Source organism: Cryptomeria japonica, chromosome 5, assembly GCF_030272615.1.
Source record: "Cryptomeria japonica chromosome 5, Sugi_1.0, whole genome shotgun sequence".
NCBI lineage: Eukaryota > Viridiplantae > Streptophyta > Pinopsida > Cupressales > Cupressaceae > Cryptomeria > Cryptomeria japonica.
In genome coordinates, this window is record NC_081409.1 from 610,240,575 (window position 1) to 610,265,929 (window position 25,355).

The 25,355-nt window shown below is 36.2% G+C and overlaps 1 protein-coding gene across 1 annotated transcript in view; it reads left to right on the forward strand.

Moving 5' to 3' along the window:
- LOC131065138 (metal tolerance protein C4) overlaps positions 1–25,355 on the forward strand; it is a 127,250-nt gene that overhangs the window by 39,816 nt on the left and 62,079 nt on the right. The window contains exon 2 of the mRNA XM_057999567.1: positions 8,468–8,525. Coding sequence (XP_057855550.1) covers positions 8,468–8,525 — 58 coding nt within the window. The remainder of the gene's footprint in view (positions 1–8,467; positions 8,526–25,355) is intronic.

Genomic DNA, 25,355 nt, shown 5'->3' on the forward strand with positions numbered 1-25,355 from the left:
GCCCTCTCTTCTCTTCTTGTTTGTTTGAATTCCTTCCTCTTCCTTTTTTGGCTCTGTCTAAAAGTTTTGCTGACTGATGCATCTAACTTCCATAACCCCTAATTCGTGCCCCTCAAGCTCCTCCTCCGATTTACATTCACCTTCCAAATACTCCTCATTCCTTACCAGGGCATCTGTCTCTCCTTTGGTCTCCAAAGTCTTATTTAGAGCCCTCGTATCCGAATTGTCCTTGTTTGGGGACTCAACCTTCTTTGTCTGTCTGTGCCCATCTTCACATATCTTGTCTTTTAAACTGGGAGAACTCATTGACCTGTTTACAGGTCCCGAACAGTCTATTTACAAACAGTATTCTATTACATAATTGCAATTCAATTTAGGGAAAATTGTAATCAATTAATATCATACATTAATATCAAGGATCTATGATCATATACATATAATTTCTATTGAAAAACATAGTATCCTAAATGCATTGAATTCAATTCTTAGCATATTTCCAACAGCCAAACATATTGGGAATTTAATGGGAAGGTCTGGTAGGATGCCCGGAGGCTATCCTCACAATTTAGTCCGAGAGTGTGGAATAACCAACACAAGCTAGCTACTTAACTGAAGGACACCTGGATACTGGTTTCTTACAACTAAGCCCAAGAGCACGGAATGACCAACCAAGTCAATTCAACCTCTTGGCTCACAAGCTAACCAGCTTGGGGTGGGCTACTTAATTGAGGGAACCGATACTGCTGCATCTCACTAATTCAAGATATGTTTGCAATCACTCTATTAAATATTATAGATGTCTGCCTTATTTTCTGAAATCAATTCAGACCCTGAATTATTATTCCATCGATTTTGATCCTTCCACTTCTTATTTAATCTTCACCTATTTCTCACCTCTCAAACCTGTCTTTACTGCTTTTGAAATGTGCATATATCCCATTTAAGATCTGCAATTCTTTTTCTAGATCTGCATTGTTAATTTTTGTAACATCGGTCGTGTTATTTCATGCTTCTGATATATATTAATTTGATTACATATACTAATGTGTTAACCTGTAGTATATATGTTAACAAATGATAAATAAAATCAAATTTAACGTATCGCATTTGACCAACGGTTACACCGTTCATGGTATTGGGTGATAAAGTGATTCTCAAATATATCGCACTCCTGATGATCGGGTAAGTAAACAATGATTAGTTTATGTGCTGTGGTGAGAGGTACGTAGGGAAGAGATGTGTCTTCCCACGTGGGAAGACATATCTCTTCACTATGTAACCCTTCATCCACTTATATAACATGCTTACATTGAGGAGGATGCATACACTGAAATTAATAAGTGTGGTGCATCTTTCAAATTACGATATAGTAGATAAAAATACAACTTTCAGATCACATCTCCATCTCTTCTATTTTGATCACAGAATTTTCAAAGAACTTAACATGGCGTCAGAGCGAAGTTAAGGAAGATCATATTAAAATTCTGTAACGATCTCATAGACTTTCACCAGGGTCTTACTAGATCACATTCCTATAATCCTAATGGCAACCGGAGTTAGGTTTGAAGATCACTTAGATGGAGCATCAAATTTTGTATCTTGGAAATTCAGGATTATGCTTGTTTTGAAAGAAAATAAAATTGACTCCCATGTCAAAAGTGAAATACCTGAACCCTTTGATGATATAGAGAAAATTTAGTGGAGCAAGGATAGTGAGAAGGCTCTTAAGATAATTGTGGATTCAGTTAGAGGCCACATTGTGCCAGTTATTTCTAAATATGAGACGACCTTTCAGATGTTCAAAGCACTAGCTGACATTTATGAAATCAACAACACTAGCAGGGCTCTCACCCTAAAGAATCAACTACACCATATAAAGATGAATAAAGGAGAAACAATTACATCCTATTTTTTGAGTATCATTGAGCTTAGGGATCAACTATCCACTATTGGACATCTAGTAGACAACAAAGAACTTGCTATGATGGCCCTAAATGGAATTCCTACCTCATCGGAATCGTTCATTCAAGGAATCAGTGCTCGTTCTAAATTTCCTAAGTTTGATAGATTAAAAACTGATTGCATTCAAGAGGAATCTCGGCTTGTCACAAGATGAATAAAACAAAACAATGGTAATGAAGACATTCAAGTTCTAAACTCTAATTCCCACAAGAAAGGAAAGAAGAAGAACTTTAAGAGAAAGAGGGACAACAACTCAAATGGGAAGAGGTCTTCAAAGAAGAGAGAGATTTTTGAAGTACAATGTTTCAGATGTGACCAATATGGTCACTATGCAATGAAGTGCCCAGACAGGATCAAACAACAAGCTTCAATGGTAGAAATTAAGAAATGGATTATTTCCGAGAAGCTAGTCTTCTACTTAGCCCTCTCTAGTCAAGTCACCTCTAGTTCCAACACATGGGTGATTGACAGCGGAGCATCTTGACACATCACTAGATTTCGTAAGCACCTAGATACACTTGTGGAAAATTCAAATGAAGAGACAATTGGTGATGACTCAAATTATCCAGTTATGGGAATAGGAACCTGCAATATCAACCTAAAGTCAGGCATATCCCTACAGTTGACTGGAGTTCTATTTGTACCTGGTATAAAGAGAAACCTTGTCTCAGTTTCTGCATTTGAAGATAAGGGTTACAGATTAACCTTTATGGAAGAAAAGGTACTTGCTTGGCCAAAGAACTCCACCATCAAGAAAGCCCACACCATTGGAGTAAGACAAGGGAGCCTCTATAGACTTTGCACCATTCCACCTCTAGCCTTGATTCATGAGACTCCAGATTCGAATGAACTCTGGCACAAAAGATTAGGGCACCTTCATTTCCATGCCCTACCTAAGACATAGAAGATGGTGATTGGCCTACCCAAGCTAAGTCAAAAATCTGGGGTGTGCCTTGGGAGAGAATACTAAAGGGTCTTTTGATTCTAGCAATAGTAAATCCAAAAATGAATTAGAATTAGTACATTCTGATTTATGTGGACCCATGTCTGTATCCTCATCAGGGGGATTTTTATATTATGTAATATTTGTAGATGATTATTCTAGGAAGACCTGGATATATTTTTTGAGGTACAAAGAGTCTGAAGAAATCCTTTCTAAATTTAAGGAATTCAAAGCTCTTGCAGAAAATATGATAGGTAAGAAAATCATAACCTTTAGAACAAACAATGGCGGGGAATACACTTCTGATATGTTTAAAGGTTATTGTATAAATGTTGGGATTAAGAGGGAGTTAACTTTACCGTATAACCCACAACAAAATGGGGTAGCTGAAAGAAAGAATAGGACTATAGTAGAAGTTGCCAGGGCTATGTTGTTTGACCAAAATATAGAAACCTCATTTTGGGCTGAAGCATCTAGGACAGCTGTGTACATTCAAAATAGATGTCCTCATTCTCTTCTTGGTAATAAAACCCCCGAAGAAGCCTTTACTGGTAACAAACCTAACATAAGTCATTTCCGGATCTTTGGGTGTCCAGTCTATATTCATGTCCCCAAAGAAAAGAGGTCAAGTTAGAACCTTCTGGAAAGAAAGGAGTATTTGTTGGGTACAGTGAAACCTCTAAAGCCTACAGAATATACATACCTGGTCAAAGACAAATTGAACTAAGTAGAGATGTCATCTTTGAGGAAGACATAGCATTCGGGAGGTCCAAAAGCTCTAATGAATTAGAACACCAAGATCCTCCTACAAGCTTGGATGAGGATTCCACCCCTGAGATTCAAAGGGAGACCCCTGAAGATGCCGAGCATGAAGTTCAAGGATTACCTTTTGAAGAATATTATCCCTAAACCAGGAAGAGAGCACTTTGGGCTAAAAAGATGCTTCAAGAAGCTGAAAATTATGCTGCTCCAAAGGGCACCTTCAGAGAAAGTAAGAGACCTAACTTATTTTCTAGTTATACTGCCTTGATGAGTGAGATCATTGATGCAGAACCTTCCTGTGTTGGAGATGCGCTGAAGCATCATGTCTAGAAAGATGCTATGTCAGAAGAGTATCAGTCAATTCTAAAAAATGATGTCTGGGATATTGTGCCGAGGCCTAAAGGCAAATCTGTGGTATCTTCTAAATGGCTCTTCAAAATCAAACATGCAGCAGAAGGCAACATTGAGAAGCACAAAGCAAGGTTTGTTGCCAGAGGTTTCTCACAGAAAGAAGGTATTGACTATGAAGAGACATTTGCTCTTGTTGCCAGATACAGTTCAGTCCGAGCAGTTTTGGCTATTGCAGCATCTAAAGGATGGAAAGTCCATCAAATGGATGTCAAGACTGCTTTTCTGAATGGTAAGATTGAAGAAGAAGTTTATTTGGAGCAACTTGAAGGTTTTGTGATTCATAAGGCTGAATCACATGTCTGCAGATTAAAGAAAGCTCTTTATGGACTGAAACAGGCCCCCAGAGCATGGTATGAAAGAATTGATCACTATCTCTTGGAATTATGGTTTTCCAAGAATGAAGCAGATCCAAATCTCTACTACAAGGTAATCAATGGTGAATTATTAATTCTTATTCTTTATGTTGATGATCTACTAATTACAATAGAGGATAATTGTATTTCTCGATGTAAGAAAGAATTAGCCTTTGAGTTTGATATGAAAGATTTAGGAATTCTTCACTACTTCCTTGGATTGGAAGATTGGCAGCAGTCAGATGGTATAATCCTTAATCAAGGAAAATACACCATTGATATACTCGAGATTTAAAATGTTGGATTGTAGATCCATGACCACACCTATGGGGACAAATCTGTACAAGCTAAAGGAAACAACTGCAGAATCAGAGTTTGCAGATCCTACATTGTACAGGCAGATTATTGGATCTCTGATGTATTTGGTAAACACAAGACCTGATATATGTTATGCTGTTAATGCACTAAGTCAGTTCATGTGTGAACCTAGGGAAATACATCTTGTTGTTGCAAAGCATATTCTGAGATATCTTCGAGGAACTATTGGTTTAGGTTTGAAATATAAACATGTAGAACTTGACCTACATGGATTCACTGATTCTGATTGGGCTAGAAGCATAGTTGACAGGAAAAGCACATCAGGATGTTGTTTCAGTTTAGGATCATGAATGATCTCATGGATATGTAGAAAATAGTCTTCAGTTGTTCAGAGTTATACAGAAGCTGAATACATTGCAGCCTCCATGGGAGCAAGAGAAGCTGCATGGCTCTGGAAATTGCTTGTGGGATTGTTTGGTCAGCCCTTAAATCCTACTGTCATCTACTGTGACAATCAGAGTTGTATCAAGCTTTTAATGAATCCAGTATTTTATGACAGGTCTAAACACATTGAGATTCCTTATCACCATGTTCGAGATATGGTGGAAAGGAATGTGATCCGACTGAATTATATTAGTACAGGTGATCAGATTGCAGACATTCTTACCAAGCCTCTCTCCAGGATCAAGATTGAACACTTTAGAGATAAACTTGGTATGGTTGAAAATGCTATTTAATTTTGAGATAGAGTCTCATTTATTCTGATATACTAATATATTTAAAGATGTTTAATGTCTAAACTCTTTTATTTGTCATGTGTGTGACTCCATGACTGCATGGGCCTTCTGTGAACATTATTGAAGGGTGACGACTTTTCAATAATGAACACTTGTTTCAAATTGATATTGTAAGGTGACGATTTTACAATTATCAATTTAACTATCTTGATGGATATCATGTGACTTGATATCTGTGGACATGTCATGATAGTATATATATCTCTGAGACATTATGGTAGATATCTGTTGGTTGATATCATTAAATAAACCATAATTATGATAGAGATCTTCATGGTGAATATTATGAACATAATATTCGTGGACATGCCATGAAATCATTATCAGTATGGTAGGCATCATGTGACTTGATGCCAGTGCACATACCTTACTTGATAACTATGAGCTACGGTGAGTATCATGAGACTTGATATTCATTGTTGAACCATATCTCCGAATATCACTATGGTGTGATATCTCTTCTCTTCACAATCAATGGATGAATTGTGATGTTTTCTCTAACATGAAATGTGTCCTCCCTAGTTAAGAGGGAGTGTTAATTTTTGTAACATCGGTCGTGTTATTTCATGCTTCCGATATATATTAATTTGATTACATATGCTAATGTGTTAACCTGTAGTATATATGTTAACGAATGATAAATAAAATCAAAGTTAACTTATCGCATTTGACCAACAGTTACACCGTTCAGGGTATTGGGTGATAAAGCGATTCTCAAAAATATCGCACTCCTTCCGATCGGGTAAGTAAACAATGATTAGTTTATGTGCTGTGGTGAGAGGTACGTAGGGAAGAGATGTGTCTTCCCACGTGGGAGGACATATCTCTTCACTACATAACCCTTCATCCACTTATATAACATGCTTACATTGAGGAGGATGCATACACTGAAATTAATAAGTGTGGTATTCTTCAAATTACGATATAGCAGATAAAAATACAACTTTCAGATCACATCTCCATCTCTTCTATTTTGATCACAGAATTTTCAAAGAACTTAACATGCATATGTCCCTTCTTCTAAATCTATGTATATTCCTCCTAAATCTGCTTGAGATGCTGAAATTTATATAATGTTACATCTTATATTTTTTTCTTCTCCTTTTCCTATCCAACTTCATTATACTGTTATACCCTTCTTATGCACCTTCTGAAGGGGACATCTTTACCAAGAGACACGCCCTTTATGTTCCGATTTCTTATTCCATTTCCACTTCATTTTTCCAATTTCATTTCCTTATTCCTTGATGCCTCCAATGGGCAGATATCCCACCCCCCCCACCCCCGCTTTTATATCTTCCATGGTGGGATGGATAGTGACCACCTTATTTACCATCGCAACCCTTAAGCAAAGGGTGCATCAATTCCATCGCTGCCCTAAACCCTTTCATTGTGTTGGCGCTTAGGTAAATAACTCCATCGACCATCTAAACATTAATCTTGGTACCGCTCAGGAGGAATAATTCTGAGTTGGCCTCTAGGAAAAATATTCCGGAGTCAGCCTCTAAATGTCATTTATGATTTGTCACTTGGGGTTATTATAAGTGTAACCGACTAGTCTCGAAGATAAGAATGGTCGGTCAGTATTAGAATTGCCGACCAGTATTCGCTAAATGTTAGGTTATTTTCAGGGATCCAACCAGTATATAGGAGTTTCTTATTCCCTTGAAGAGTGCGATTTGTATAATCTGCTGGTGTTATGTCAGGGGCACGACATTATTGCTAAGTTCTTCACTGATTTTTTAAATGTTTTGGGTCAGCCAAGTAATTGCTGAGTCTGAGTTTTAAAACTAAAGTAGGAACCTCTAGTTGATTTTGATCAGGTATAGTATTTTGACCTAAAATGCCTCTTTGGATGTTTTCTGCTACAGAAATACAAAAGAAGAGCAGAAAAATAAGTAAATAAAATATCCTGATACCTAAAATATCAGTAGACACTATACAGGCCATTTTATAGTCTTTTAAATTAAGAAGTTAGCATGATGTTTGGAGATTGTGCAAATCACATTGGTAGAATTTGAAAGAGAACAAAAATTGAAAATAATATAAGTCCAGGAGGCATATTTTGCGAGTAGAATTATCACACAATAGAGGACAGCTGAGACAAACGGCCTCATATTTGTTCATGAATCAGTGACCATGAGAGTTGCTTTTAATTTTAGTAAGGGAATTTCACATGAGGATCACACATTCTTAATATTCATGTACTTCTGTACTATAATCCAAAAGTTGCATTCCTATCCCTGTAACTATGCTCAATATGTACCGATAACCCCATTTTGCGGTGACTATGTCAAGTAGGTATATGTGCACTTACAAGAAATTGGTTATTGCGGATTTTTGTGTTGGATCCAAATGTATAATTATCCAGAGAGCTTGAATTTTCTTGCTTTTCCAAGCCTTTATGATAAAACTTAAATGCTGCCTATGGTAGACAGCGTTATATGTTTTTCCACTAAGAAGCTAGATTTTTTGTTTTTCTTGTTCATGCTAAGTAAGTTAATCACCACTTTAGTTCTACTGGGTTTATCCATAATTCTCTAATCTGTTGTTTTTTCACTTCTTTACAATGTATAATATGCTAACATGGATGAAATCTGTCAGAAATTTAGGTAGATATAATATGCTGCCAATATGGATGAAATCTGTCAGAAATTTAGGTATGCAATTTGGCAATGGAAGAGAATACTGTGATATTATTTTTTTGCTATGAGTGAAGCATCCTTGGATTGTGTTACTAAGATGTGAAACTTGATAATGGAAGAGAATCATATGTTGTTATATCTGGCTTTTAATGTCAATGAAGCATCCTTGGATGGTATTAATATGCAAGAAGAGCTACTTTTTTTCATGTGCATTGACACATAGAACTTAGATTAGAGCAGGACTAATTGATGTTTTTATTTTGTTCTTGTGTGCAGTTTATTGCTCAGATACCGCTATTGATAAATCCCCCAAGGAAGAGATTGTGGATCCAAGGTAACTGCATTTTGCTGCCAAAATTATATTTGTTAGATTTGATGACTTTCTATGTAACAAAGAGAAGAATGAACAAACTGATGTTTACTTTTTCACTCATATCAGTTATAGATCGACATGGTTCATATAAAAGCTTAAGAATTATGTCAAATTAGATTACGAACAAATTAGGATATCGCATTTGAGAGAATTTTATTCATGAATTATCTTCAGCTAGTTCCAGAAAGCAGTGTGGTGTAAAGCAGTGCTTTTGGATCGTATAAAACATTCAAAGCTATCCTCCAAAACTAGAAAAAAATTAGTTGCTTTTGAAAAGTTAGCTTTTGCCAGAAGAGAACTGCATATTTTCAACCTTAAAGAAAAAGGGCTGCATTTCCTGCTGACCAGCAATTTGTTGAACTTTTCTACAAGGTTACTTCTTTTGCAAGGGAATAATGTTGGTTTTTTTCATCAGATGACCGTGCTAATTTATAGTCTACCTTGCCAGCCGTGCTTTATTTAATATGGTCAATTCCATTTTTGTTTTTTTATATTTATTTGTGTGAAGATTGTGAATTTCCACTGCTGAATTCTGCTTTTGATGAGTAATCAGTGCCAGTTTTTTCATCTTGTGAAAGAGGTGTTTTTTTGTTTGGTGATATTGTCCTGTTAAATCAAAGTGTGTATTTGCACACATGATATCAGTTTGGTACCTTTGTGTGGTCACACCTCTATGGTTGTATTAAATGTATTTCATAAGCTCTTTCTTGCGAACCCATCAATGAATGCATCGGGGTTCAATCAAAATCCTGGAAAGAATTATGCATTTTCGGAAGATATTTGTAAAACTAAACAACATTGTGATGTTTGGTGGATTTGATACAAAATGTGTGGTTCTAGGCTTCAAACATGCATATTACAAAAACATAAGGCAGATTAGAAGAGGCATTATGTCTTGAAATTATACACTAGTTTAGGTGGTTACATATAAGCTGATATGTGATAAAAACCCTCAAGAATTCAGGAATGCTTGACAAAGATTGATAAGGAATTTGCTAAAAGGGATGATGATGATCACTGCTTTGTTGCGGATGAAAGTCTGATAAGAAACAATGAAGCATGTGTTGGTGTGAATAATGTTTTGTACCTAGTCAAGGTCGTGTACATAACTAGTTCCAAGTAGGGGACTTATTTGCATGGCTTAAGTTTACTTAGGTCCCAGCTGGCATTCAATAAGTTAAATATAATGGGGCCATGTTCACCTCATTTACTTTTAGCTTCCTAGGCATTTGATATTTGTATCATGCATTTAATGTAGAGTTACAAGACTCTATGAATCTAGGCAAGACTCGCAGAGTCCAGAGGCGGGTCGCCCTCGCCGAGGCCCACGGCCTCTGGACTCGGCCTCAGCCGAGTCTGGCCGAGTTTTGGCTCGCCGAGTTTGTCAAATTCGGCAGACTCGCCGAGTCTCGTGGGTCGGACTCTACCGCCCAATAAAAAGAATAAGTCAAAAAAAAATGCCATAGTTTTAAATGAAATAAAAGGGTAATATGTTTTCTTCCACGCCCTAAAAAATCATTTTTGTTGTTTGCAAGCACAAGGAGGAGAGAAAAATAGAGTTTTGAGCAAAAAATAGAGGCATTGAAGAGCAGACTAGTAGATAGATTGAAGAGGAGATAGGGATTGTTGATTGTTTGTGCAAGTTTGTAGCTTGCATTCAAGCATTTGAAGGTGTTAAAGAAGGATTTGGAAGAGGTTTTCAAGCAAATTTATAAAGGTAAGTACCATTTTGTTGTTATTTTTTTAGATTTTCTTACTTTCATATTTCCATTTTTTTGTACATTTGTTTTGTTTTTGTTTTATTTTATATTGATAGAAAAATATGAAAGTTGAAACCCTAGTTTTGTTTTTTCTTTCTATTATTTATTTTTTAGGTTTTTATTTATTTAGAATAAGAGACATTATGTTGATTGTTTTCATTTATAATATATTGCAGCATAATGTCTCAACCTACCGGTAGTGGAAGTGGTGCCCCAGTTAGACAGGATAAGGCTTGGAAACATGGCATCCCCAGATCAAAAAAAGGAGAAGTAACATTTATTTATTGCAAAACAAAATATAATGGGGGAGGTATTAACCGGTTGAAATATCACATTGCACAAATAGAATGCCATGATGCAAACCCATGCAAAAAAGCACCCTTTGAGGCTATACGTGAAGTGCAAGCTCAATTAGAGGAATTTAAAGAGAAAAAAGAATTAAAAATGAAGCAAATGGAAGAAATGGTAGCCATTGGTGGAGAGGCTTCTTCAAATCCTTGGCCTCCATTTCTTGGATCTGGAAGTAGTGGTCTATGGTAGTGTGAGTGTGAGCATTGGGCCTCAAATTACAGAGTCGAGTGATCACTGATATTGGTTCCTCTGAGGTTTAGACTTCTAGCTTCTAGGCTCTAGCTTTTATGTTGATATATGTTTTGAACTTTTGATGACATGGATTTCATATTCCATATATATTGTAGACATTTGACACTATCTATATTTCTAATGTGTTATTTAGTTTAGCTTATTTTCGTCAGCGCAAGCCTAAAATTTGCATTTGTACTTATGTGATCAATGTAAACTTGTGTATGTGCCTCTATTTGATGAGATTATTGTGTCTTTAATGTTAATTTATTAAAAAATGCATGAAAGAAGTTTAAAATTGTTAAAACTCTTTAAATTCTTGGGTTTTTCAATTTGCCAAGTCTCGGCTGAGTCTGGGCGTCGAGGCTGAGTTCGAGTCAAAAATCAGCTTGCCAAGTTTGAGGCGAGTCTGAGGCTTGTAACCATGATTTAATGTTTGTATCAAGGGTAGTTGTTATACCTCATCACACCTTGCCTTTATAAGCAAGGCTTCTCATGTACATTTTTATGTCCATTATCATATTCAATCAATCTTGCATTGTTGAAGCGAGCTGTTCTTGCCATTCTCTCTTGAGGAAGTTATTTTGGTCTTGCAAGGATCTTGGGGGTGTTGTGAAGTCATCTATCTACCCCAGCATGGTATCAGAGCCATCTTCAAGGACTTGATGACACAAGAGCAGATTTTAGAGCCATCTTCATATATTTGGATTCCACTTCCTACGAATTCCTATCTAGAATGGGGATCATTCTTGCATTTGTACTTAGTTTATCTTCTTCCCAAGGGGAGAAATGTTGTTTGTGGGCATTGGACTATGTTTTGTCTTCAAGCACTCACCATTTTTGCAAGACATTCGTCATTATGGGGGGATATCATGTTTCTCCTTTTCCTTGCTGTGGGGGGATTCTTGATTGTATATACATGATGTCTGTAGTCTTGGGGGGGTATCATTGAGTCTTCCATGCATCAATATTTCTTCTTGTTTCTTTTCTCTCTTTTGGAGAGGAGTTTTGTCCCTTTTTTCTTTTGTAAGAGATTGCATTTGCATTGTACATTGGTAACTAAAATGGTTTTGTAGTCGGGATCCATATTGCATAATAATCTACTCCCTAAGTTGCACTTAAGGGGGGCCGTTGGTGTGAATAAGGTTTTGTACCTAGTCAAGGGTCTAACACCTAACTAGTTCCTAGTAGGGCACTTATTCACATGACTTAAGTCTACTTAGGTCGTAGGTGGCATTCTAGAAGTTAGAAATAATGGGGCCATGTTCACCTCATTTACTTTTAATTTCCTATGCATTTACTAATGCATCATTCATTTATGTTTGTATCAAGGGTAGTTGTCATACCTCATCACACCTCGCCTTTATAAGCAAGGCTTCTCATGTACATTTTTATGCCCATTATGTGATGTCCCCAACCAAGACTCCGTTAGTTATTGTTAATATTGAGAAAGATCGTTGTATTATCTTTAAGGATAGCTTACAATCCATTAGGCAACAATGAAGAATTGTACACATGAAAGATATTTGCCAATATAAAAGTAGAAGACCATTCCACATATAGTGGCATTCCTTAATTATATTGTCAACAATAAATAAGCATATCGATTATACATGAAGACAAGGTTTTCATTGATGTTGAAAGAAGGTATTCATTATTGTTGATGAAAAGGTGTAAATATTGTTATCATCATTCAGTGGAACATCTAAGGCAAATTCCATCAATTGTTGAGCAAAGATTGATAGAGAAGATAATGTTTAAATCTTTTATATAAAGACTGGATAGACATAGCCGACTAAAAGACAGTAAGACAAAAGTCTTATTTATAATAAGGACAAAGATTATTAGAAAGGCAGTGAAGTAAAAGAAATAAAATATAATATAAAAATATCAATTGCCAAATTTAGAGTGCAGTGATTTAATTAAAGACAAAGGAGCAGCGATGGAAGTCTAAACCATATGAGAGAGATTTCTTTGTCTAAAATCAGCGACTACAGGTGCGGGTGCAAGTTTATTACTGTAATGTCCCGTTTTAAGATATCTTGGAATTATGGGACAATTAACTTGTATTCTTTATACTTATTATGAATTACAATATCTGATATCACTATTGACTTATGTAATTGATAATGTAAAGATAATAATATGTTAAATGATTAATTTCAATATCACTTGCTATCTCTGATTTAGACAATTAGATGTATGCTTAAGTGAATTGACCTTGTAGATGAATTTGCACTTAGTGCAATGATCACTATGATCTCTGCTATATCAGATATGGCAACTTAAATATACAAGATGATCTTATCTTATAGTTGCTAATGTGTGCAATAAAATGTAATATAATATCGCTTGTAGCGATAGGATTGCTTTCTCAGATATGATCCTTTAATTCTTGCAATGTCTGATATGATAATATCGCTTATAGTGATATAGTTGCTATTTCAGACGTGGAATTATAATCTTGCAACAAATCTGATGCTGTGTCTGATATATCCAGTTCTTCCTTGCAATCAATGGTGCTGTCTCTGATCTGTACTTGATGTGCTTGCAACTGATAAAAAGCCAATAAGGCAGATGCTCAGAGCAGATCCAAATATGGATAAAAGAGATAAAAGGTTCCAAAATCGCTTCCTGAAAGGAATAGATTCGATTTCCATGATATACCCTTGCAACTCAAAGGGATTGCATCTCTTTGTGTTTGATGGGACACATCTTTACCCATCATCCTTCTTCATAAAGATATCAATTAGCATAATGGCTGTTTATTATAACTAATCGCTGTCACCCTTAACAACCTGCTGTCATTAACATTGGTTATGAGTAATCATCAATTAGTCAACTCTTTTCTTAAACTGATATCCTTAACCATTGCTGATAATGTAATCTCTTTAAGTCGCTGTTGTAGCATAGATCAATGCTTGTTCCATACTAACCAAATCGCTGCTATATTGATGATTAATATTAATCTTAATCGTGTCTCCTTACAGTATATCAATGGATCGATTACTTGTATAATCACTGTTATCCATTTATGTGTGGCATCAGTTAACTTTTGTCTAATGGATGTTGATCAATCTTAATCAATATGCCTTAGACAACTGATTACCAACCAACGATCTGCATTGTTATTTATTAGAACCGAGATGCAATAATAGTTGTCCTCATAGTAATTGGATGTATTATATATTTTTCTATAATTATCTTTATGGGATCATCAATCATCTTCTGTCTTGCATAGTCATCAGTATGGTTCTGCTGATGTGGATTCTATACTGACTGAGGTACAATGATCACTTATGTGTACAAGTTTGATTATCTTAATCCAATCCTTCTTCCATGAAGGTGGCCTTCTGATTTGGTATAAGAGAAGTATGATGAAATGAACATATTACTTATTATCTTTATTTGAGATGATGATCATTGCCATGATAGTGATGATGGAGACGTCATTCACCTTGGATCCTGATTTATTTTTTATATCTCCTAATGTGACTAAGGGAAAATTGTCTTATTCATAAGACTTTGCGATTTTCCTAAATATCTTATTACTCTAACTATCTATTTGCTATGTACATTTACTTCAAACTATCTTTTAACTAGCTATTAGTGCTCAAGGTTTGCCACTCCCTTGACCACAAAAGTGTTTATTGTTTATTAACACTCTTGGGTAAAGATGGGAACATCACAATTACAAGGCAATATGAAAGCGCTTCATTAATCTGGCAGACTTATCAAGGTGGCTTATGCGATTAAGACACAACATTGTTTATATTGAACAACAGAAGTTAATAAACAAATTCAAAGAATGTTACTGTAGGATCGATGTGGGGAATGAGAATGATGTGCAGCATTGAATTAAAGAAACAATTATATATCACTAAGACCAGTGATGACAGCATTGACATCAAGCAAGCTGACGATGTCAAAGTTAGTTGTGCAGAAACTCCACCACCCTCGATTGATGTGATCACAAAATCATGGACTGGTCAATTGTATAAGCAAGGGATGCATATGATTGAGAGAGGGATCAATGTTTAGCACACAAGTGTAATGTGGTCTGCCATTCATCCGAGAGTTTCACCAGTGCAGAGAAGCAGCAATTCAAGATTATGAATGATATAATATGCAGTGTATTATTAAGAGGAAAGAGTGCAATTAAAGATCATGGATAAGTATTACTGAAAAGAGTGTCATCAAGATAAAGTTTCATCAGATTACAAGGAGATACGATTTTTGACAGAGCAGTAATCGACTTCATGTGTTAATAAACAACAATGATTAATTAGACAAAGTTTACTTAATTAATAGACAAGTCAGTGATTCAACCTAAAAGAAAATTAGTTTGAATAAAAGAATCATTGGTCTAAGATAAAACAAGCGAGTTATGTTGGACAACGTGGAAGTTATAGCACAAACAAATGACTAATGATTACATTGACAGAGGCAGCGATTTGCATGACTAAATAAAGGCAGCGATTATAATTAGAAGCAAGCCCAATCCTCAAAGGATCCGATTATGAAGCATATTTAAAATATTTATTAAGGGATGCCATTTATTATTAGTGTCCATTCATTGAAGAGACATGACTAAGGAATACATCCCTTCATGAAAAGGCATGGGGAAATATATAAATTCAAGATTGATTGTAAGATAGAAAGGTGTGGAAGATTTGTTTTTCTCTTGTAGACTTCTGCAGATTGCAGTGCTCATTCAAGCTATTATTGACCTCATGCAAGGAAAGTGTTAACCCGTCCATTTGTGAGGTTTAAAGCGCATGTATAGAAAAGGCCATAATTGAAACAGCGTCAAGGTTGGATATTTCTAAGATAATATCAGAGAGAGCAACAGAAATCCTAGTGTCAATCAGATCCATAACCAAGACCATCACATGAGTGTAAATATAGATCAGGGACAGCGACCCTACACAATTGAGATCTGAATTTATATTCATTGTGCACATATTATTATATTGAATAAGAAGGTTTTATGCTTGTGTTATAAACTCACATAAACCTCTCAATGCAAATTTTCTTAAAGTTATAACATCACATTGCGATAAATTCAATCCGAGCCTTTGGTTGAAGCCCAGAGTCATAAAGATAATCATTAGATTGTGAAGATAGAAGAAAACTTAGAAGGGACATTACACATTATCATATTCAACTAATCTTGCCTAGTTGAAGCAAGCTATTCTTGCCATTCTCTTTTGTGGAAGTTATTTTGGTCTAGCAGGGAGCTTGGGGGTGTTGAGTCATTTATCTACTCCAACAGCATGAAGGTTTAATTTATCCACAAAAAAATGCTATTTCTGCCTTAGGTCACTATTTTTAAAACCGCTTTTGCTTGGAATTGGTCTCAAATATATTAATAGCTGCAATTCTATTTTTTTAAAATTTGTGACTCTCCATGAAGGGGTGTGTGCCTATATAGGCTATTTGCAACCTTTTTAAATTAAACCTTAGTTGGTCCTCTGTGTGCCATGACTATATATGCAAATTAGTTAACTTTAAATCATGTTTTAAGGACTAGTTGTTAAAATCTTTTTTCATTGATGTAAAATAAGAATCAGATTGAAATGATATTCTGGTTGAATGATTTGATCACTCTTATAAAACAAACAATAGCAAACGTGAACATATGATTGATGGATTAATTAATGGCAGCAATACCTGATCTATTCCACATTGTTTATTATCTGCAAATACAATGATCGAATTCTTATAGCAGAGTTAGCCTATGTGTGACGAGATCATTGGGTCTTATATACGATCTGCATATTGATCGATATGTTTAATTGAATCATGTCAGATCATATAAAATGTTTCTAAATAAACAGAAAGCATGAGGAAGATTGTTCTTTCAGAAGATAGAATATTATTGGTGTATAGTTTGCTTGTCTAGAATAAATGCTTTGTGGAAAAATAATTTTCAGAACTGCATAATTGGGACTGCACATATTTTTATTATGTCTTTGATCAAACACTCTTGAAAGATTGCTTTGGAAGATAAACTTTTGATTACCTTTTGCAAGTGTTTACAAACTTTGCATTTGGTGGTTGAAACAAAAGCCATGATGGCAGAGGTTAAGCGATGACACAAAAGCCACGTTGAAAGTGGTTAAGGTGGTTGTCGGTTTGGATAACTTCTCAACCGATATTAGAAACTTATAAAAATATATACTTTTCATTTGAATGCTTTTTTGAGTGTGGTGTGGAGAATGTGATGAGTGGGTGGGCGTGAGAGATATATGTAAGAATCGTAGTGAAGAATTTTTGATGAAGAATTTGATTAGAAGATTTTGATGAGACTTAGAGAAGTGTGTGCAGAGACCTATGCCATGATCAGTTATAACAATTATTTTATTCTAAATATATTTTCTGTTTGAGTAGAAGAGATTTTGAATTGTGCTGATAACAGATACACTCTATTACAAGTGTTTAACGGTGTGATAGTAAGAAGAGATCAGTTTTTGTTTGCATATTCCTGATACAGTTGACATCATTTATTTTTTCAGAAGTTTGATTGCAGATTTTCAAAAGGAACAACACAACACAAGTATATCTGAAGGTTGACAATATTCAGATTGTAATAATTCGTTCACATATTTCTGATATTGTAAAGTGTAAAACTTTTGAGACTAAAATCAGTTATAGTGATTGGTGCTGGGTTGGTGCTCAAGCTATTGAGTGGGTGCTCATATCTGAAAGAGTTGGTGCTCTTGTAATAAGAAGTTTGGTGACTCCATAGGGTTGGTGCCCTTAAAACATTGTAATCACAGTTTTATTGTGAGGCTGGATTAGGACAGTTGATCCTAGCAGCATTTCTCACCGTGGTTTTACCATCTTGGGTCTCCACATTCTCTTGTGCATTGGTGTCATTGTGTAGTGTCTCTTTCTGATTTCGGTTTGGTGCTTTCATTTCAAAATTCAGATTAAAAGTTTTTTAACGAGGTTAAAAAGATTTAGTTGGATAAAGATTTGAGTTTTATTTACTACTGATTAACCCCCCCCCCCTGTCAGTAGTAAATCTGTGTTCTACACTAGTGGCATGTGTCATAGTATACTGGTGTACTTTTTTTTGTTTTGAAAATTTGTTATTATGCCATAAGCTCGCGCCCTAACATATGCACACATTTGCTTTGATAAACTTTTTAATCTCTTATCCTGTGCAAATGACTATAAACTGGATGTGACTTGATTCTTTTTTGTTTCGAAATCTCTGTTTCTTCATAAAATTGCACGCTCCTGTATTCTGCTGACATCTTTGCCTTTTGAAATTCTGTTTTATGACCCAGGGTGTGCACCTTTGTGCTTTGCTGCTATACTGATTTGAAGTGATTTTGTATTCTACAGTCTAGAGGTGCGATCTAGAGCAGTTTAATCCTTTGCTTTCAGAATGTTGAGGCCCTAGCAAATTAGGATCTGACTGGTCACTGAAATCTGCTGAAACTTTAAAGAGTAAAGACAGGTGTCAACAACTAACATCCCTTTTCCTTCATGACCATAGAAATTTTGCCCCTCCAAATTTGTCCCTTCATTTTAGTTCGAAAGACTGCTAATATTTTTGGCTTTGAAATAAGAATTGTTGAACAAACTACTATTAATATTTGTAATAGCTACAGGCATGTGGAGATTTGATCATCGGCAAATACATTGAACTTCTTCTGTTTGTGGAGATTAAAATACTCACCGTTTCAAGGAAAAAAAAATGCAACAATAATGAAAATATGGTTGAATACCTTAGTAATTAAGTTTAACAAAAACATTTACACCTATGATGATCCCTACAAAGGATATTTGGGTTTAAAATTTGGCATATGATTTTTTTGGTATGGGTATGATATGTTATTTTTAACACTTTCAGATTGACATAACTTAGAATTTAGATTTAGTTTCTAATTAGTTTGGTTAACTGAAAGAAAATGACAACATAGAAATGAACAAATTGAGAGCAAGACATAGTTACCCTGGGAAAACCTCCTAGGAGGAAAAACCCAGCCAAAAAATATCCTTAGATCTGATTATGGATTATAGTTATGTAATCATTACAACACTTATCTCATGTATTTGCAGGTTCAGATGTTGCTATCACAAGAGGTATGAGGTGACTGCCTTCAACAATCACTTGCTGTCATATGAAGGATAGATGCTGCTGCTCCCTTACCCTAGATTGTAGGCCTTCAAGGAATTCGCTGTGTATAACCTAGATGGCAGTCCTTCAAGCAGTTTGCTTTGTATACATAAATGGTAGTCCTTCCAGTAATTTGCTGTACATGTATGAATGGCAGACCTCCAATCAGTTCACTGTGCATTGACTGAATTTTGCCAACACCTCAAGATGAGTTTCGCACCTCCTAATGGTAGATGAAGGTTGCTGTAGTTGCAGATGACTGAAGTTCGCACTTAGGCAAGCATGAAGATTTTCGCATAAGATGAAGGAGCTAATTGACTTGAGTTGATAACAATGAATTCTAATCTTTATTTATATGTGGAGCGAAACCCCTTAGCTAGGTCGGCTTTCCAAATAATTAACTTTAATTATTTTCTTTAAGTGCCTTTATTAATAGGGTCGGCCCTATTTGACAGCACGTTGAGTGTTGAGTTGTTAGGTGAGGGTTTTAATGTAGCGTGAGGGATAGGGCCTTGTCTCACACATTGAGGAAAAAGGGGCCAGCCCCTTTTTGGGCGGATTCCAATGTTGCCCAAGGCAATTGGAATCCGCCCTTCCCTAATTAATATCAACACTCTCTCTTAATTAGGGAGGAGAAACATAACTATAATCTTCCATCTTGCACACAAGCAAAGAATGGAATTACATAATATAATCTTCCAACTTGCACACAAGCATAGACTGGATCCACCTTACATTGCCCGCAAAGGGTGGAAAGGATCTTTTCTACCATCTTACATTGCCCGCAGAGGATGGTCAACAATTACACTTCTCCTTGAGAAGATTACAATACCATCTTACATTGCCCGCAGAGGATGGTTAACAATTACACTTCTCCTTGAGAATATTACAATACCATCTTACATTGCCCGCAGAGGATGGTTAATAATTACACTTCTCCTTGAGGAGATTACAATACCATCTTACATTGCCCGCAGAGAATGGTTAATAATTACACTTCTCCCTGAGAAGATTACAATACCACCGTACATTGCCCGCAGAGGGTGGTTAGATACAACATAATGTATTACTGAGATTGAGACTCCCTCTCAATTAGGGTTTCATTTTCTACCACATCGAGTCTGTCCCTGAAGTACACAAACTTCACTTTGGATAGAGGCTTGGTAAGGATATTTGCAACTTGCTCATCAGTGCTGACATACTTAGTTGAATAACACTTTTTTGCACCATATCTCGAATGAAGTGATAATGAGTTTCTACATGTTTTGACCTGTCATGGAACACTGGATTGATAGACATTTTGATGCAGCTTTGATTATCACAATGAATAACTGTGGGATCCCAAGGCTGACCGAACAGTCCAGCAAGAAGCTTACGAAGCCACACTGCTTCTCTAGAAGCTACACTCGCTGCAATATACTCAGCCTCAGTAGTACTCAATGCCACTGAGGATTGTTTTTTGCAAGCCCAAGAGATCACTGTAGATCCCAAGCTGAAACAAATACCGGAGGTGTTTTTCCTGTCTTTGATGCTTCCAACCCAGTCTGCATCTGAATAACCTTCTAAAGTTATTGAAGTGTTAAGTGGATACTTCAACCCAAAACCAACTGTGCCTCACAAATATCCAACTGTGCCTTGCAAATATCTTAGGATGTGCTTGGCTGCAACAAGATGAACATGTTTAGGCATGCTCATAAACTGGCTAAGAGCATTCACAACAAAACATATGTCTGGTCTAGTGTTAACTAGATACATCAGTGATCCAATCAACTGCTGGTACTCTGATGGATCTGCAAAATTAGAGTTTCAAAATGTCAATAGTATACTTTCCTTGACTTAGAAAAATTTCGTTAGATCTTTACCATACTTCTAGCCCTAGGAAATAATGCATTAGACCTAAGTCTTTCATTTCAAATTCTGAAGCTAGTTCTTTCTTGCATCTAATGATAAGTTCATCTTTACCAATAAGAAATAAATCATCTACATACAGGACTAGAATTAGCATTTCATCATTAGATAACTTAAAGTAGATGTTAGAGTCAGCATCATTCTTACAAAAACTTAGACTTAACAAGTATTTATCAATTCTTTCATACCAAGCACGAGGAACCTGTTTAAGGCCATACGGGGCTTTCTTCAACCTGCACACATGAGTTAATCTATCTTGAATCTCATAACCCTCAGGTTGTTCAATATAGACCTCTTCCTCAATGACACCATTAAGGAAGGCAGTCTTAATGTCCATCTGATGTAGCTTCCAACCTCTAGCAGCTGCAATAGCTATTATTGTTCTAATAGAAGTATATCTAGCAGCAAGAGCAAATGTTTCTTCATAATCTATGCCTTCTTTTTGAGAAAAACCATCTTGAGGAGGAGGATCAACAGGCTCCCTCTGAATCTCAGGGTTAGTATCAACATTCATATCTTTATTGTCATTAGCTTCATCGATAACATGAACCTTTTGATTTCTTAAAAGCAATATCTTCTTCAAATGTAACATCCCTACTTACCTCAACATACCTTTGACCTGTGATGTATATCCTGAATGCCTTGGATGATTCACTGTAACCGACTAGCATGCCTTTCTTTCCGGAGGGTTCCAACTTGGTTCGCTTTTCCTTGGGCACATGAACATAAATAGGACTTACAAAAATTCTGAGGTGATTGATGTCTGGTTTGGATCCTGTGAAGGCTTCTTCAGGGGTCATGTTCTTTAGAAGACGGTGAGGGCATCTATTCTGGATATATACTGCTGTTCTGGAAGCCTCGGCCCATAGAGAGGTCTGCAAATCTTGATCGTGAATCATAGCCTTTGCAGCCTCAATAATAGTCCTATTCTTTCTTTCAGCAACTCCATTGTGTTGAGGGTTGTATGGAACACAAAACTCCCTCTTTATTCCTGACTCAACACAAAAATCATAAAAGTACCGGAGGTGTACTCACCTCCATTGTCAGATCTTAGACATTTAATTCTTTTACCAGAGGAGTTTTCAGTTAGTGCCTTAAACTCTTTAAATTTACTTAAGACTTCATCAGATTTTTTAGATTTCAAGAAGTAGATCCAAGTTTTCCTAGAGAAACCATCTATGAAGATTATGTAATAAAGAAATCCACTAGGAGATGCTATAGACATAGGACCACATAAATCAGAGTGAACAAGTTCTAGTTTGTCTTTAGCTTTATTTTCACTTTTATGAAAAGGACTTTTAACATTTTTACCTATAGCACAACCTTTGCAAGTGTTATCATGAATTTGACTGAGTTTAGGCATACCTTTGACTAATTTTTCAAGAGTGGGAAGAGCTTGATAGTGTAAGTGTCCAAGTCTTCTATGCCATAGCTCACAGGATTCAGGAGCCTCATTAATGAGGGCTTGAATGGGGTTAGTAGAAAGCTTATAAAGACTATCATATCTATTACCAATTACACGAGTAGATTTAAAACTAGATTTCTTAGGCCAAGCAAGAACTTTTCCCTCAGAAAATGCAATTTGTTAACCTTTATCTTCTAGGGCAGAAATGGAAATTAGGTTTCTTTTAATTTCAGGAACAAACAAGATGTCACTAAGGTGCAGAGAGATGCCAGAGTCTAAATTTAAAGAAGTAGAGCCAGAACCTCTTACCGAATAACGAGCGTCATCACCAATTACCACATGAAGGTTGGTATCTTTTTCTATTAAGTTTGAAAGATGATCACAGTAGCCTGTGATGTGTTTGGAGGCACCCCTATCAATTAGCCATGTATTACTATTTGTAGGAATATTGCTAGACAGAGCAGAGATGAATAAGAAGTCATCATTTTGTTTGGAGACTTCATTTAGGTTAGCTTCTCTTTGGTTAGGGTTATTCTGACATTCTTTAGCATAGTGACCAAACTTGTCACATCTAAAACATCGAACACGTGAGGTATCTCTTGGTTTCTTCCAAGAGTGCTGGGAGTTAGAAGGTCTGAATTCCCTATTTCTTTTTGGATGAGGCTTCTTCCAATTTCCACTTTTCTTGCATTGGGCTGCAAGCATGTGTTGATCATCAACATGAGGACTTTTGGTTTGCCCTCTTGTGATGAGGCGAGACTCTTCTTGGATGCAATCATTCTTAAGGCGATCAAGGGTAGGTAACTCAATTCTACCACTTATGGTTTGGATAAATGACTCCCATGAGTGTGGTAAGCCATTTAGTGCAATCATGACAAGGTCTTTATCTTCCATGTTATGTCCAATTAAACCTAGCTGATTCTTTAGTTCAGAAATTCTCATAAAGTAGGAAATAATAGAATCTTCTTTTCCCATTTTGATATTAAGTAGTTGCTGTCTTAAAGTAATTGCCCTACTGAGATTGTTAATTTCATATGTACTTTGTAGATGGCTGAACATTTCCCTTGCAGTAGTAAATGATGCAATGGAGGTGACTAGGTGGTCTTTGACTGAATCAATGATGATCTTTCTTGCTTTGACAACATCCCTTTTGAATTGTTTTAGCTCAGCTGCATCCGTAGGTTCAGTTAGCTCTTTTGCTTCTATGAATCGAAGAAGATCTTCTTCCTCTAGAGCCAACTTGATTCGAACCTTCCATGCAGTGAAATTAAGATTTCCATCAAGCCTATCTTCAACTTTCAGCCCCATTGACCTGACTTGTAAATGAGACAACAATCTGGAAATAAAGGAGTACTGAATTCTGAAATCTGAAAGTTGATCTAGCCTATAGCTCTGATACCATGTTATTTTTAACACTTTCAGATTGACATAACTTAGAATTTAGATTTAGTTTCTAATTAGTTTGTTTAACTGAAAGAAAATGACAACATAGAAATGAACAAATTGAGAGCAAGACACAGTTACCCTGGGAAAACCTCCTAGGAGGAAAAACCCAGCCAAAAAAGATCCTTAGATCTGATTATGGATTATAGTTATGTAATCATTACAACACTTATCTCATGTATTTGCAGGTTTAGATGTTGCTATCACAAGAGGTATGAGGTGACTGCCTTCAACAATCACTTGCTGTCATATGAAGGATAGATGCTGCTGCTCCCTTACCCTAGATTGTAGGCCTTCAAGGAATTCGCTGTGTATAACCTAGATGGCAGTCCTTCAAGCAGTTCGCTTTGTATACATAAATGGTAGTCCTTCCAGTAATTCACTGTACATGTATGAATGGCAGACCTCCAATCAGTTCGCTGTGCATTGATTGAATTTTGCCAACACCTCAAGATGAATTTCGCACCTCCTAATGGTAGATGAAGGTTGTTGTAGTTGCAGATGACTGAAGTTCGCACTTAGGCAAGCATGAAGATTTTCGCATAAGATGAAGGAGCTAATTGACTTGAGTTGATAACAATGAATTTTAATCTTTATTTATATGTGGAGCGAAACCCCTTAGCTAGGTCGGCTTTCCAAATAATTAACTTTAATTATTTTCTTTAAGTGCCTTTATTAATAGGGTCGGCCTTATTTGACAACACGTTGAGTGTTGAGTTGTGAGGTGAGGGTTTTAATGTAGCGTGAGGGATAGGGCCTTGTCTTACATGTTGAGGAAAAAGGGGCCAGCCCCTTTTTGGGCGGATTCCAATGTTGCCCAAGGCAATTGGAATCCGCCCTTCCCTAATTAATATCAACATGATAGGGTCATATTTCTTCTAGTAATTTGTGGTTTCATCCTTGAAATAATAGGTAATGACTTTGTAGTGTTGTCTCCATTTTTGAATTTTCATAAATAGACAACACCTACAAATTTTTACTCAAAATTTGTGGTTTTCTTTTCCGAGGCTCATTTTACGAGGTTTAAAAATCGTATTTGTTAATGTCAAATCATCAGTGGGTGTTGGTTTTTGCTTTCATTTTCCTAGCTTTTTGTGCAATTTCGGGTTTTGAGTTCCTCATTGCAAGTAGGAATTTTTTGCAATCATTGCAAGTAGGAACTTTTTGATGTCATTGCAAGTAGGAACTTTTTGCTCAAACTACAAGTTAACTTTACTTGTAGTCGGGTCTTAGAAACCCAATTACAAGTTACTTGTAGTAGGATCTTAGAAACGCGATTGCAAGAATGTAATCCGGTCTCCTTTTTTGCAAGTTCCCTTTACTTGCAATTGGGGTTCCAAGACCCGATTGCAAGCTAATGCCAATCATACAAGAATGCTTACTCGCATTTGGGTCTTCAAGACCTGATTGCAAGCGTAAGTGTCAAAGTTTTTTCCTAACTTGTGTTCTACAATTTCTGCATTCCAAGTTCGCTATGATCCCTTGCACTTGCGTTCCACCTCCCAAGATCCAAAATTCGCCTTTTGTCTCCACACATTCTCTTTCCCACATCTTTCCTT